Source organism: Mastigoproctus giganteus, chromosome 9 (assembly GCF_048544385.1).
Source record: "Mastigoproctus giganteus isolate SK-2022 chromosome 9, ASM4854438v1, whole genome shotgun sequence".
NCBI lineage: Eukaryota > Metazoa > Arthropoda > Arachnida > Uropygi > Thelyphonidae > Mastigoproctus > Mastigoproctus giganteus.
Genome location: NC_143583.1, coordinates 187,300,548 through 187,316,543, shown reverse-complemented (window position 1 = coordinate 187,316,543; position 15,996 = coordinate 187,300,548). Strand labels below are relative to the sequence as shown.

General features: G+C 35.6%; 1 protein-coding gene across 2 annotated transcripts in view; it reads left to right on the top strand.

Annotated features, from left to right (window-relative positions):
• LOC150080953 (glutamate receptor ionotropic, kainate 2-like) overlaps nt 1-2,681 on the top strand; it is a 225,376-nt gene extending 222,695 nt beyond the window's left edge. For both annotated transcript variants that reach the window (XM_090381164.1, XM_090381165.1), the window contains exon 15: nt 2,338-2,681. In XM_090381164.1, the coding sequence (XP_090237290.1) occupies nt 2,338-2,475 (138 nt within the window). In that variant the 3' untranslated portion in view covers nt 2,476-2,681. The remainder of the gene's footprint in view (nt 1-2,337) is intronic.
• The last annotated feature ends 13,315 nt before the right edge of the window (nt 2,682-15,996 follow it).

The window sequence follows — 15,996 nt, the reverse complement described above, 5'->3', positions numbered from 1 at the left end:
GGGAGGCCTACTGTTGCTAGGTTCTTATGGAGGCTCTTTGACACCATGCTGGTGGTTGACATGACAATCATAATGGTCATTACTTGCTCCATATGCCACATATCTCTGATTTCCTGTCTTGGGTCTGAGTACTTTCGATCTTTTCCTCGTATGTTTTATGGAGATTGCTGTGTTGGGCATTGCCATGTTGATCAGATAGGTAGCCATTTCCTTCTTGTCAATGAGGGTTATGTCTAGTCTGTTGTGCAGTATTGTCTGGTCCGTTATTATTTCACAGTTCCAGTATAGTCTGTAAGTAGAGGTCTCTAGTATGGCCTAGAGTTCCTACTTGTAATAAGGTGAACTTTCTTTGGTCAGTTGGTATTTTTGCGCTAGCTTTTGAAGTATTATCCTAGCCACCTGGTCATGTCTGTGAGTGTAATCGATCTGAGTGATCACCATGCATCCTGTGATGATGTGCTGGATTGTCGACATGTGTCATCTGTTACTCCGGGTTTATTTCCCATGGTTTCTAGTGTTGATTACCTGGTCTTGGATGGTGGAATTCACAGGTAACAAGTCCCAAAAAAAAAAAAAAAAAAAAAAGTTAACAGTCTCAAGGCTCTTCCCTGAGACCAAAGGATTCATGAGCTAACATTGGAAGCCATCTTATATGTGTAGTCTTGGTGGAGGTCATTGTATTATTATTAAAAAAAAAACTTTCTCCTTTTTGGGATTTTTTTCCACCACATGATGGGTACTGTTACCAAGTGCATGGGGTGATTCATTGTGTCCAGTTATGATTATTATTGTTACTGTCCATTGAGAAACTCCCTTACTATCCTAGAGATGTTCATAATTGCGATTTTCTGGAGTTCCATGTAAGCATTCTCTGGGAGGCCTATTGTTGCCAGGTTCTTATGGAGGTCTCTTTAGCACTACAATTGTGTTTGACACAATGATTGGGATGGTCATTACTTGTTCCATATTATTATTATATTTTCAAAACTAATACTTTTTCAGTATATAAACTTTAATGACTGAAATTGCCAGTGCATTTAGTTAGTCTTCTGATATTTAAAACAGAAGTAATTAATTTTCTATTCTCTTCAGAAAGGGAAATTTTCCACTTAGTGCAATGTCCTTTGTCTTAAAAATTTTAGCTAAATTGAATAATGATAATTTTTTATAAGAAGTAGACAACAAATAAATTCTGATATGAAAATATTATTTTTCATGATTAATTCACTAGTAGTTTCTTACAAAGATTTTAAGCAAAAATCCAAATTCTTTTACTGTATACCTTCATCAGTTGTGATCTCCTTTTTAATTCCTTTAATAAGCTTTTTAAATGTGTTAGAAAAAATATATATACATATATACTTAAAGCACCTATTGTCTTCACCATGTCCATCTGTTAATCCATCCCTCTGCATGTAACAATTAGATTTTTAACGGATGTATTTTTATAAAATTTTATTTTTGGCTCTTTTAGAAAAATTTGTTGAGCCATTCCAGCTTTGTTAAAATTTGACCTATAGAAATCCAGCAATTATTTCTTTGTACGTCATTCTGCATGTAATAACTTAACCCCCAATAAATGGATTTTATGAAATTTTATATTTAGCTCTGGTAGAGAGAGACTTGTCCAGTCCAAATTTCATTAAAACCATGCAATTAGAAATCTGTCAATTATTATTTCTATGTCAATCCATCTTTACAAATAACTTGACTCTCAGTGGATAGATTTTCATGAAATTTTATATTTGGCTCTTTTAGAATGATTTGTTGAGCCTTCCCAAATTTGGTAAGAAATTGGATAAGTAGAAATCCAGCAATTATTATTTCTTTTCTTCATACCTGCATATTACATATGCTATCCATATACTGTAGTTACAATACAAATTTTTCTTTGTATTATAGCTAAAGCACTGGATATTATGTTTATTGCTGTGCACTGATTGGAGGAAGGAATTGACAATATAGGAAATGCACAGAAATGAGATGGTTCATGCAAAAAGTCATTGCTTTTTTTTTTTGCTAATTGCTTTTTTTTGTAAATTATTACTGTTTATTAGTGTTTGATAATGAGACTGAAATATGCATTATGTACATTAAGTAACTTGTTTTATTATTTTGATCTATGGGAGAGGACATTATTTTCTTTACTTCCATAAACTACATTAATTGTGGAAAATGCGGCTGTTCCAAAAATTTTATTCCTCCTCATAGCTTTTATAATATTTTTGTATTTTAATCCTGTGTGTAATAGATCTGATTTTTTATCTGTTTTTTATTTCATATATCTGGCCAAGAATATTTAGGATCTATTGAAACAATGTATTTTCTGTTTCTTAGGAACCTATTAGTAAAGAGATGCTGAAAGAGTTGATGTTTGCTGTATCCTGCAGTGGATCTACTAAGCCAGCTCGACGTAAATCAGAAGCTGAAAGTACTAGTGCAACAATTGTGCCTGGATTTGGAATGTCATCCTAATTAAAAATTTTTGTAATGCCTTTAAATAACACTTTTACTTGAACATATTTTTAAAAAATCTTTCTATTGGTAGTTTGGAACATCTTTTGAAAGAAATGAACATGATTTGATTAAGAAATATTGAGGCTGATTAAGAGTGGCCTAGCCATAGGAACTGGAAGAGAGAAAATACCCCCCCCACACACCTTTCAGGGCTTTCAAAGTAAAATGAGTTTGGCTCTGTTTCACTTTCTCTTTACAAATATAACAAATTGTATATTCAGTTGAAAAAGGAAAAAGTATAGCACAATATTTTTAATGCCCAACTGATACAGATTCAACATTAACTGTTGTTAATGTTGATTACACATAAATGGTTAAATTGGTATCAATCTGTATGGCAGTACAACTGTAGCTGTGAAGCAGTTAGCCTTCAGAAAATGTTTTTTTTTTTTTTTTTTTTGTTTTTTTTGCCCTATCCATCCCAATTGTGTCACATTTTGATATATATTTCTCTCTCTGCATTTTATTTTACATCACTTTGAGTTATGTTTATTGGTTTCAAATTGTGTCATTGATTTGAACTTGCAGAAACAAGTATGTATGCATGTATATGCAAACTGATGGATCAGCATGCTATCCATATACTGTAGTTACAATACAAATTTTTCTTTGTATTATAGCTAAAGCACTGGATATTATGTTTATTGCTGTGCACTGATTGGAGGAAGGAATTGACAATATAGGAAATGCACAGAAATGAGATGGTTCATGCAAAAAGTCATTGCTTTTTTTTTTTGCTAATTGCTTTTTTTCGCAGATTCGCAGTTTTGTGCTAATATTTTTAGTAACATATAAAGAGTAATTACAGTATGATTTTAAATTAACACAATAAAAGTCCAGGTGTATAGCATGTCTGGACATTGTGGTTACTGGTTGCACAAATTTTCCAGTTAGATGAGTGTTACTCATATATAGGTATCTATATATATAAGCAGTGTTTTGGGAACTTGACATAAAAAAATCCACATTATTTTTATCATTAGGGCTGTAGTCCCCTTTAGCCCTTATCTGGGACCACTACTGGGTGCATTATAAAGTAATACTCATCCAGCTGGCATTACTCTTTTAAGTGTCTACATTATACAGTGAAATGCACACATGAAATTCACAAGTATATGCTGTTAATCACAGGTAGTATTTGTGAATAATATTACACACAACACTTTATTTCCTTTGACTTAATTTTAAAATACTACTTTTCACACTTCTCAATATTGAAATATTACCACTAATTTGTGCTTTTAAATCATAAATTGTTGAAAAGCCAAAATCATAATCCTCTACTGGATATGGAAATGCAAATTCTCTACATTTTTCACCAACTTTCTGATCCTTTTTTTGAATATCATAATGAATGGATAGGTTACAAATATGAACCGTATAAGTTACACTTGCCCACATAACTGATATTTTGATGGTAGGAGCTGGTTAAAGGAGGACAGATTTCACTACTCTGATGGTCACTTTTGATGCAGTATAAACAGTCATCATCATCATCATCATCACCCATTTTCAATCCACTGAAGGATGAAGGCCTCTCCAGCAACTTTCCAGTTCCTTCTGTTTTGTGCAATGGCCATCTATTTACTACCCATGAACTTGTGAATTTCATCTGTCCATCTCCATCGTTTTCTTCTAGCTCCTCTTGGGTACCATTCTGTTATTTTCTTAGTCCATCTGTCATCATGTTTTCGAGCTATGTGTCCTGCCCAAGACCATTTTAGTTCTTTAGTTTTGATAAGAATATCCTTTACTTGAGTTGCTGCCTAATCCATGTGTTTCTCTTCTTATCTAACAGTCTGATTCTTAATATAATTCGTTCCATTCTTTGCTGTGTAGTTCTCAGCTTCTCTACCATTCTTTTGGTGAGTGCCCAAGTTTCACTTCCGTAAGTCATGGTGAGGAATATATATATTGGTTCATTATTTTACCCTGATGTCTGAATTTGTCCAATTTGTCTGAAAATTGGAAATATCCCAATTTTCAGACAAATTGGGATATTGCTCCTCAGTATGTGACTATATTTCCTGAATGCTATCCATCCAAAATTTATTCTTCTCTTGGCTTCCAGCCATTTATAATATGAACAGTAAAAACACTTAACTCTCAGTTAATGTACACAATGCATTCTTGTAAACCATACGGTAACTGACTGTATGTTAACCAATTATTAGTTTGCTGTAATAAACTTATGTAACGTACTGCGATGCACTCCTGAAAATTTGTAAATAATTTCATTTTTTAAAATGAAACATGAATAAATACAGTTACTTTTCATACCTTTATACCTTTTCATACCTTTTCATACCTGATAAACTAATCCTGTGTGAAAAATTCCTTCAAAAAAAGGTAATGAATTGCCTTTTTTTTCATCATAAAGAATCTTATAGTAAATGGTACATCACAAAAACTTCTGGTGCCTCCGTAGCCAGGTGGGCAGGAGCAGTGCAGTGCTTAGCACATTCTTCTTGATTAGACCGGGGTTCAAGCCCATGAGCCAACAAATACGGAGGATGCGGAAAGGTCAAGGAGTGACCACCGCATATCCCCAGAGCAATATGGCCTTAGTTGCTAATGCTCCTAAATAATAATAACAATAACAAAAACTGCTGGCAACGTCACTGCTCCTTCAGAATTTGGATCAGAATGCTTTGTGAATCTTATTATCTCTTTCAAATTCATCATGATTTTTATTGAACTTCTGTGGTTCAAGCTCTTTGAGGGGTACTGGTGATTTAATCAGAGGTGTATTGCTAAAAAAAAATAGTACTGGAATGCTCGTTGATTAACTACAAATAGTTACCTATGCTTTTTTCATTTTCAAAATAAACAAATCAAAGATTAGAATATTTGTTCAGTATTTATTTATAACTATTAAATAAAAATGTCAAAAGTAAAAAACAAAGACAAAAAATTTTAAAAAATTAGAAAATAAAAAAACGACAACAAAAACTCCAAAATAATATAAAAAATACTGTTCAGAAGAATCACAGAAATTCCCATACAGGATCAATTACATATTCTTGTGTGACTGCCCTTTTTGTTTGTTGGTCAGCAGAATGATGAGACTGCAACCAAGTTCGGACATAAAAATTTGGATTCTATAATTCTAATGGTAGACCGTGTAGTTTAATAAACAACAAACTTGCCACATGTTCGACAAGAATACGGGATCTTTTCTCAGTTAATATTAAATTCATACTGCTGAAGCCACGCTCACATTCAGAACTGCAAGCTATAATTTTGGAATAAGTTTTTAAGTATTCCAAATCTGTGGGCATGCTACGATTACCATTAGCTAAATAACCCCATAGGCATTCAAACATTTTGTGAAAAATAAATTAAAACATTTACAGAGAGATTCTATTTCGTTTTGTCCAAACCCAAGATCAATTTGTGATGGCCATTCACTTGGTTCAAAAATTCGCAACTCTTTTTTTATAATGTCTAAAGTTGAAATTCCTATAGTAAATTCAGTAGAATCTGTACTAATGCTCAGCCTGTGCTTCATATTATTAATAATACTGTTTAGAAATTGATATCTATGAATTAATGTTGCTTTGTTATTGTCTGTGATTGTTACTGAAAATAATTGCATTTTTCAATAGCATCTGAGGCTTCTAACAACTTTTTTCCTTTTTGAGGATCTTTTAAAAATTCCAAGTAACAAATTGTACAACAAATCAATTTGTCTGCATATACTATTGTCGTATCTCTTTTTTGCAATGACTCTGAAAGAATTGATAGCTCAAACAATACATCATACATCAGGGCTAAATTTAGAACAAACTGTTTGGATGAAATTCGTTTATATAATCCGTTGAACATGGATTGTTCAGTTTTGTTTTGGTTGTTATCATTACTGTCATTTTTAAAATAATGGCATAAAGATGCAAAATTTTGCCAAACTGCTGATACTGTCCTAAAGGAGCTGGCCACCCACCTTACATTAAATACCCATCCAATCCTTTTAATTTCTTTGCCGATGCTGGTAGCTCATGCTTCTATTTCTCTCTCTCTGGTTTTTTGGAGATTGACTGTACAAAGTGTACAGCTTGTTCATAAATATTTGAAAATGGTTAATTCCACGAACTTTTGATATTGCATCTCCAACTGATAACTCAAGCCGATGGTTTAAACAGTGCCATATGATCAAATTTGGATATTTTTCTAATAATTTATTTCCAACTCCAGATTTTCTGCCCAACATAACACTTGCCCCATCGCTCATAAAAGAAATTAAATAGTGTTTTAAATAATTGTCATCAAATCTGCATTTTTCAAGACATTTTAAGAGACACTCTGTTATTGTGGAAGTTGTTTGATCTGGCAATTCGATTAAATCAAGAAACAAGTAATGTGGATCTTTCATTTTATTGGTTTCACATTTTAAATAAATAATCAGAGTAGATTTCTTGCTTAGAGTGGTAGAACTCATCAATGAGTATTGATAAGTTTCCACGTATATCCACAATTTGTTGGCACAATTTTAATTTCATTTGCCTTGCAACATGCTCTATTATATTAGTATCACTTAACCCATTTTAGCATTAGTAGAGGCATTTGATGCAAGAAAGCAAGCTTATGCAGCATCAGCCAAAAAAAAAAAAAAAAAAAAAAAAACCCACTTCCACTTCACCCCTCTGTTCATTCAAAATACCTGTCCAGCTGAGCCTTAAACTTATTTAGGCTATCAACCTCCACCACAAGGGATGGGAGTCTATTCCACCAACCAACCACCCGCTGGCTAAAGGCAAATTTCCGCACGTCTATCCTACATCTGTCTTTCCTCAATTTGAATTTATGCCCTCTCGGGTGATTTTTCTGAGCTAGAGGAAGAATCCCATCAGCATTGAGCATGCTTAAACCATTCAAGGCTTTATACACCTCTATCAGATCACCTCGCTGGTGCCTAGTCTCCAGACACTGTAATTTGCAAAACTTAAGCCTTTCTTCGTAAGAGCACCCCTTTGTTCCATTCACTAATCTTGTTGCCCTTCTCTGTACTCGTTCCAGCAGCTCTACATCCTTCTTGAAATGAGGCCTCCAGACCTGTATACAGCACTCTAGGTGTGGCCTGACCATTGCCTTATACAATGGAATAATCACTTCCTTATCCCTGCTGGAAAAATTCCTGTATATCATTGACAATACTCCATGAGCTACTCTTGCCGCCCGTCTGCACTGCTCAGAGAACTTCATATCTGCCTGCACAACCACCCCAAGTCCCTTTCATTCTCTACCACTGTCAGTGTAGTACCACAGAGTTGATACGTTGCTCTGGGGTTGCTGTTTCCCATGTGCAGTACTTTACATTTGTCAATGTTAAACTTCATTTGCCACCTCTCAGCCCATCTGCTCAACCTTTCCAGATCCTGTTGCAGCAGCATAGTGTCAGTAGTGTCCTTGACAACCCTGCCAACCTTTGTATCATCTGCAAACTTGGACATTAAGCTTGATATACCATCATCAATATCATTTATAAATACAGAAAACAATAATGGACCCAACACTGAGCCCTGAGGGACTCCACTAATAACATTAGTCCACGATGAGCAGTGTCCATTAATTACCACTCTCTGTCTTCTCCCCCTCAACCACCCCTTTATCCATAGCAGCAACTTGCCTCCAATGCCACACTGCTCCAATTTGTGTAGCAGTCTTCCATGTGCAACAGTATCAAAAGCCTTTCTAAGATCCAAGTATATAATATCAATGTTATTCCCTGCATCCAGTTCTTTTGTGACTGCATCATAGTATCCAATCAAGTTGGTCAGGCAAGACTTCCCCTTAACAAAACCATGCTGTGTCTGAGCTATAACTGAAGTCTTGTCTAAATGATCCTGCAGTGCTTCTTTAACCAGTGCCTCCATTAATTTTCCTGGAACAGAAGTTAAGCTCACAGGTCTATAGTTACTTGTGTCAGCCTTTGATCCTCCTTTGTGAATTGGGGTCACATTTGCACATTTCCAGTCTATGGGTACCTCCCCTGAGTCCAAGGAAGCTCTCATAATTATGGCTAAGGGTTTGCTTACTTCCTTTGCTGCCTCCTTTAATATAACTGGATAGATCCCATCCACCCCGGGTGCCTTTCTTGTGTTTATCTTCAACAGTTTCTCCTCCACTTTACTCCCAGTTATTTCAAGATTCTGTAGCTTACTGCTAGAGTTGAATACACCTCTGGCATTCCCCTTGCTGAATAACTCCTCATGTGTGAATGTCGATGCAAAATATTCAGTTAGTTTGTTAGCTACCTGAGCAGGATCATCAACAGTTGACCCATCAATATCAAGTGGACCAATCTGATTCATCCCCTTCCTTCTAGAGTTTACATAAGTAAAGAACTCTTTGCTGTTTTTCTTTGCTTCCCTTGCCAAAGATTTCTCGTAATCTGCCTTGGCCTGCCTAACCTCCTTTGTAACTTGGTTGCATATCAACTTGTATCTATCATAGGCTTCTGTGTCAGGTGTTAATTTGTAAGTATCCCATGCATTTTTCTTCTCTGCCATATGCCTCATTAGTTCATCTGACATCCATTTTGGCCTAAACCTTGAACAATATTTCTTAGTTGGTATGTAAAGCCTAGTAGCTTCCAAGATAAGTTCTTTGAATGCTTTCCATTTTGAATTTGCTGGTGGTAACATCATCAGTTGGTCCCACTGTATAGAATTTAAATACTGTCTCAGTCCATCGTAGTCGCCTTTACGGAAGCAATAACCCTTCCCTTTACCCCTGATGGTAGTTACCTCTTTGAGTAAATCTCACTTCAGCACACTGTGATCACTGCCACCTAGTGGTTCATTTATCTGCAGATTCTTAATGCATGAAGAATCACTGCTGATAATCAAATCAAGAGTATTACTCCCTCTTGTTGCCTCCCGAACATGCTGATGTAGAAAACAATCATCCAATAAATCCACAAAAGCCCTGCTAGTGTGTGAGTAACCAGCCCCCAAATTCCAGTCAATATCTGGGAAGTTAAAATCTCCCATTATAAGACTCTCTGATTTACTGGCCCACTCTATTTCCCTGTACAGTTCCTTATTATACTCATCAGAGTCATTAGGCCTATAGCACACTCCTACTCTCAATTTTGATCTCCCAATGCTTATGTCACACCAAACTGACTCAACACTGCACTGTCCAGCGATGTCGACTGGCTTCACTTCCTTGGTTTTTATGTGTTTCTTAACTAATAGCATAACCCCTCCTCCCCTCCTGTCCTGTCTATCCTTTCTGTAAACGTTGTACTCCCCAAATTGCAGTTCTGCATCCCTTATATCTGTGTGACACCACGTCTCTGATATCCCAACAATATCTGCCTTTGATGTTTTGAGCAATACTTCAAATTCATCAAATTTATTTACTAAACTCCTAGCATTGGTGTACACGCAAGTATACCTGCACCTGTTTCTATTCTTAGCTACCCTAACACAACCCATGTGTTTACTTGTACCGCAATGGCTCCCAGAAGTCTCTGAAATACCATGCATCTTGTTTTTCAGGCTTCTGCTCATTCTAATAGAAGCAGTGCAAGAATCTCTTTCACCTCTTCCAGTGGCTACTGTAAATCTATTGGTCTTTGTCTCCCCCCCAAGCTAGCAGTTTTCCGACCCACCTAACACTGCCTCGATAGCATCAGCAAATATTCTTGCACCCTTTCTATTTAAGTGTATCCCATCCCTGTAGAAACAATCTCTCCTGTTAACAAGTACAGTCCAGGCTGAAAAAAATTCTACCCCTTGAGCCTTGCACAATCTTTCCAGGGCCGAATTGATCGACAAGGCTTGAATGTAAACTGTGAGCAATAACAGTGCCATTCAATTCTTGAAGTTATAACAACTCATAATGGTCAGAATATGGTTGATCATGTTTTGCAATATAATATGCAGTTCTAAAAACCTTACAGGTGCTAGAAATTTCGGAGTCGTTCATTTGATCAATTACTGCTTCTTCTTCTTCCTTGGTCCTTAGCTGGCGGCTGGAGGAGGCGGTTGGCCATGCAACCAGTACGCTGCTGTAGGTGCCGCAGGGTTTCGGACTTGCTCTGTGATGTTCTTCCATGCTTTACGATCCATGGCATCAGTTCTGGCCTGATTAAGGTCGAGATGTCGGCTCTTCAGGTCACTTTCCACTTGCTTGGCCCACGTTTTCCTAGGCATGGTCCGTTGAATGCTCCATTGGGTGGGTCATTGTCTCCAAAGGAGTGTGGATGGTATTCTATTCGCGCCCATTCTACATACATGGCCAAACCATCTAAGCCTTCACTTCTGGATTTGGTCGGCGATGGTTGGTTGCTGTTGGCATCTGGTGCGGATGGTATCATTAGTGATGCAGTCGCGAAGTGAGATGCCCCGGATCTGCCACAGGCATCGCATTTGGAATACCTCAAGTTGTTTAAATCTAGATTGAGACAAATCCATGTTTCCGATCCGTAAAGGAGAATGGGCAGGATCAAAGTCCGGAAGAGTCGGATTTTAGTCTTTGAGGAAATGTTGGTCCTCTTCCACAGACACCATTTGAGCGAGGCGAACGCAGTGGCCGCCTGTCCAATTCTGCTGTGGATCTCCATGGTAGATTCAACTTTCTTCTCCTGGACCAGCGACCCAAGGTATTTAAAGACCAGCTTCTAAATGTTGTTCATTTGCAGCTTGCAAGATTTTTTCAGCCTGTATAGGTGAAGTACTTTTTGAATGTTCATAAATTTTCTTATGCAAAGATGTCAATTGTGCACTTCTATCTTTGCCATAAGATGATACCACTACCAAACTCCATTCCTTTGAAATGCTAACTCCCTGCGTGTTAGACGGCCCTAATTTTTTTACAGAAGCACAAGTCAACATCCTAATTTTCTGGCGTTGCATGTAAGCCAAGGATATGCTTTTTTCTTCTCAATCCACATGTCAGCATTCCAAACTTGGGGCCAATTAAATTTTAATTCTGTGTTACTGTTTCTCTCATACTTAGATCTTGATGGAAAAGAAGAGGTCATGTCGTTATAATTTTGCAATGAAACGTTCAAGTTTCATTGCAAAATTTATATTTTTGTTTTTAAATAAATTTTTAAAGAAATCATTAATTTTAAAGATTACTATTAATATATATTTTTAGTAGCAATGGGTAAAATAGATATTATTTCTCTCTTCCCTTTGATTATGCCATTGTTTCATAATATTAGGTGTATAAATTTAATGATTTCCTATTATGACATTTAGGAAAAAATACCGGAACGTTGTTCCGTCCCGAATACACCACTGGATTTAATCATCATCACCATCATCCCTTTCATCAAGTTGCATTTGTACCTACAACTCGATAAAATCAGCAGTCATGCTTTCTTACTCTGTGAGGCTCCAACAATTTATTCACATCTTCAATATCTGCTTCCAGATTAAAGTATTTTGCCATGTCTAAAATTTCCCTCTGATATTTACTAGATATCTGGAAATCTTTATAGTCATGGGTAAACTTCAGGCAAAATTTTCCACAATAACCCATCATAGTGTGCTTGATATCTTTCCAGCTTGCAGCAGTGTTTCTTACTGTCATAAGTATGTTATTCCCCTTCCAAAACTGCATAGGAATTGCTGCTTCCTTCTGGCTGACTGGTGACAGCAATAGTCTGAGTCATGGTTCTTCTCAAATAATACTACTTAAAGGTGAAAATGGCCTCTTGATTCCTAGGTTGGAGTAGGAAAGTGGTATTTTAGGGGAAGCAACACTACTTTAAAAGTTAGAATCCACAATATGAGAAGGATGATCAAAGCATCATCAAGGATTGACAGTGCCTTAAATGCCATGTTCTTTTTCCAACAAATATTTTTGATTCAAAAACAATCAGTGAAGTTTATTGTATCAAGATAGTTTTGATATAAAAATAGTGCTGAAACCAGCATGAGAAAAGCATTACAGTAACTCCCGCTTTCTTGCTTGATTTGCATTGCACAAGACTGCAACCCTTTATTTTAGTTTTGCTTTTTGTTTTATAAAGTACATTCTCTTTTAATCTCATAAATAAATAAATAAATTTATTTATTTATTTATGAGATTAAAGCTAATTCCAGGATAATCGCAGAGATCAGAAGAGTACAATTTTCATAATAATTTACAAGGATAACATTATAGTGCACCAAAGATCTAAAACTGTATTTAATTGCAGATACATGAACAACTAAAAATTTTCTTAATATTAATTTTCTTAAATTTTTTTAATATAAATTGTCAAGGATTAACAGTGCCTTAAATGCCATGTTCTTTTTCCAATAAATATTTTTGATTCAAAAACAATCAGTGAAGTTTATTGTATCAAGATAGTTTTGATATAAAAATAGTGCTGAAACCAGTGTGAGAAAAGCATTACAGTAACTCCCGCTTTCTTGCTTGATTTGCATTGCACGAGACTGCAACCCTTTATTTTAGTTTTGCTTTTTGTTTTATAAAGTACATTCTCTTTTAATCTCATAAATAAATAAATAAATTTATTTATTTATTTATGAGATTAAAAGCTAATTCCAGGATAATCGCAGAGATCAGAAGAGTACAATTTTCATAATCATTTACAGGATAACATTATAGTGCACCAAAGATCTAAAACTGTATTTAATTGCAGATACATGAACAACTAAAAATTTTCTTAATATTAATTTTCTTAAATTTTTTTAATATAAATTGTCAAGATTAACAGTGCCTTAAATGCCATGTTCTTTTTCCAATAAATATTTTTGATTCAAAAACAGCCAACAAAGTTTATTGTATCAAGATAATTTTGATATAATAATAGTGCAGAAACCAGTGGGATAAAAGCATTACAGTAACTTGTGCTTCCCTGTTTGATTTACAGTGCACGAGTTGCAACTGTCCTTTTTTATATATATATGTATATAATTTTTATAATGTGCCTGGTTTCCAGGTGGATGGATGCTGGACAGCTGAGCTTTTGCTGTAGCAGTTGTAGTTAATTGTGAAATCATTACTCTATGTTTTTTGGTTTATTGATCTGTTTTAGATATTTATATACCTGTATAGTTTACTTTTCATACTTTAAACATTTTAAACTGGATTAAATAACTATTCTAGCTCTAATTGTGTAGGAAATATCTCTAAAGATATAAATACCTATTTTAAAAAATGTTAGTTTTTTAAAAAACAAAATATTTAACACTTGAAATTTTTAAATAACTGCTTGGTAGTTATTTAGAAAAAAAAATGAAGTTCTTCAGTAATCTAAACTTTTTATAACATAGCCATATAATATACGGAAAGAAATTACATTAAGGTTATGAGAAGCTTTGCTTTGAATCCCAGCAAATTTCTAACTTTAGCTAATCATATAGGGACTGACACTGCAGAAATAACAATGGAACTAATAATGAGGGTTGTGCTTGCAGAACAAAAAATATTATTAACATAAATTGGTTCAGTGAGGCGCTGCATCAGGAGATATAGTGGATGTCGTTAGATTTACACAAATGTTAAATTTTACATTATAATATTGCTGTATAATACATGAAAAATGAAATGAAAAAATTTATTACAGTATACAGAAGCAAGCCCGCACATGTCCAGTACAAATTAAATTATTACCAGGGGCAGAGTGGCCCATGTATCTAGGCAGCAGTTGCTGCCAGTGCCAAAAGCACTTTTCACGTGTTTCTGCTGAAAAAAAAAAAAAAAAAAAAAAAAAAACACAAAGTATAAAATTGTTGGGAGCTGCCAGGACCAATTACAGCCAGTCTTCCCCTGTTCACTGTTGATAGTTCTTCATAAAAATACCACTGTTACTAAACTGCATTAATTATAAAGCAGTGGTTAGTTCACAAATTAAATATTGCATACAGGCTTGAAACTGCATTTAGGAAAGATGTGGACCTGTTGAAGACAATCAAGTTTAGGTAAGGGAACAAAGGGCTGATCTTATCAAGAATGGCTTTAGTTCTGTAAATATGATGCTTGGAAATCAGGTACCTGTGTGTGTGTGTGTGTGTGTGTGTGTGTGTGTGTGTGTGTGTGTGTGTGTGTGAGAGAGAGAGAGAGAGAGAGATCTGATCAAGGTGCCTTAGGGCTTTAGTAGGGTTAATTATTTTAAATTCTGAAGGCATCTTGGACTTAGTCAAGTGACATATACAAAGAAACATAAATGTGCTCAGAGGAGATAATTTTAGAAGTTTGATGAAAATGTGTGTAGGCATGGGTGAACGTGGTGCATGCCCCAGTCATATTTCTGCTACCAATGCAAAGATGAAATAAATTTAAGTAATAGTAATAGAATAGAGGCATGTGATGCAAGAAAGTAAGTGTATGAGCTTATATAGCATCAGCCAAAAAAAAAAAAAATAAATAAATAAAAAATCACACAACCATTCCCTCTAAAAGTTTGTCCAGTTCCTCCTTGAATTTATTTAAGCTATCAACTTCCACAACAACAGATGGAGATCTGTTGTTGTGGAAGTTGTTCCAGCAATTAACCACCCACTGGCTAAAGGCCAATTTCCGCACATCTAGTCTTTCCTCAATTTGAATTTATGCCCCTTAGGTTCGTAATCTGAGCAAGTGGAAGAATCCCATCAGAATTCAGTGTGCTTAACCTATTCAAGGCCTTATACACCTCAGTCAGGTCACCTCGCAGGTGCATAGTCTCCAGCCGCTGCAATTTGCAGAACTTAAGCCTCTCTTGGCAAGAGGATCCCTTTATTCTCCTCACCAATCTTGTTGCCCTTCTCTGTACACGCTCAAGCAAATCTACATCCTTCCTAAAATGAGGCCTCCAGACCTGTATGCAGTACTCAAGGCGTGGACTGGCCATTGCCTTATACAAAGGGATAATCACTTCTTTTTCCCTACTAGAAAAATTCCTGTATATCACTGATACAACCTGCCAATGATATACACAACCTGCTCTTGCAGCCTGTCTGCATTGCTCAGAAAACTTCACATCTGGCTGCACAATTACTCCCAGGTCTTTTTCATTTTCTACCACCCTAAGTGTAGTACCACACAGTTGGTACGTTCCTCTGGGATTACTTCTACCCATATGCTAGAGAGCGCAGTATGAACTGTTTGCTCTGACATTATAATGGCTGTAGTTCACGATTTTGTGAATATCATACACATTTTTATGCTTTTTGTTGGCTATAATATATGAGATAAAATGCCTTAGTGGTAAAAAAGGTAAAAGCCTTAGTGGACCAATGCATCATTTATAGTAAAGCAGTTAATTTGCTTTTATTGGAATATTTGCAACTTAGAGTTATGAGTAAGTACAGATCATCTATCATAGCTGTTCACCTTCTGAAAATCAAACCTTTGTGATGTTCGATTGGAAATGTTGCATTCAGTGAGAATATATTTCAGTAGTGATATCACAGTTCTTTGCAGCTTCAATGTGAAAACAGTGTGGCTACCTAAATCTACAAGTATTAAATAAGATTGGTAGATATGCTTACATCTTCATTCTGTGTTTCTTGCATTTATTAGAGTAGT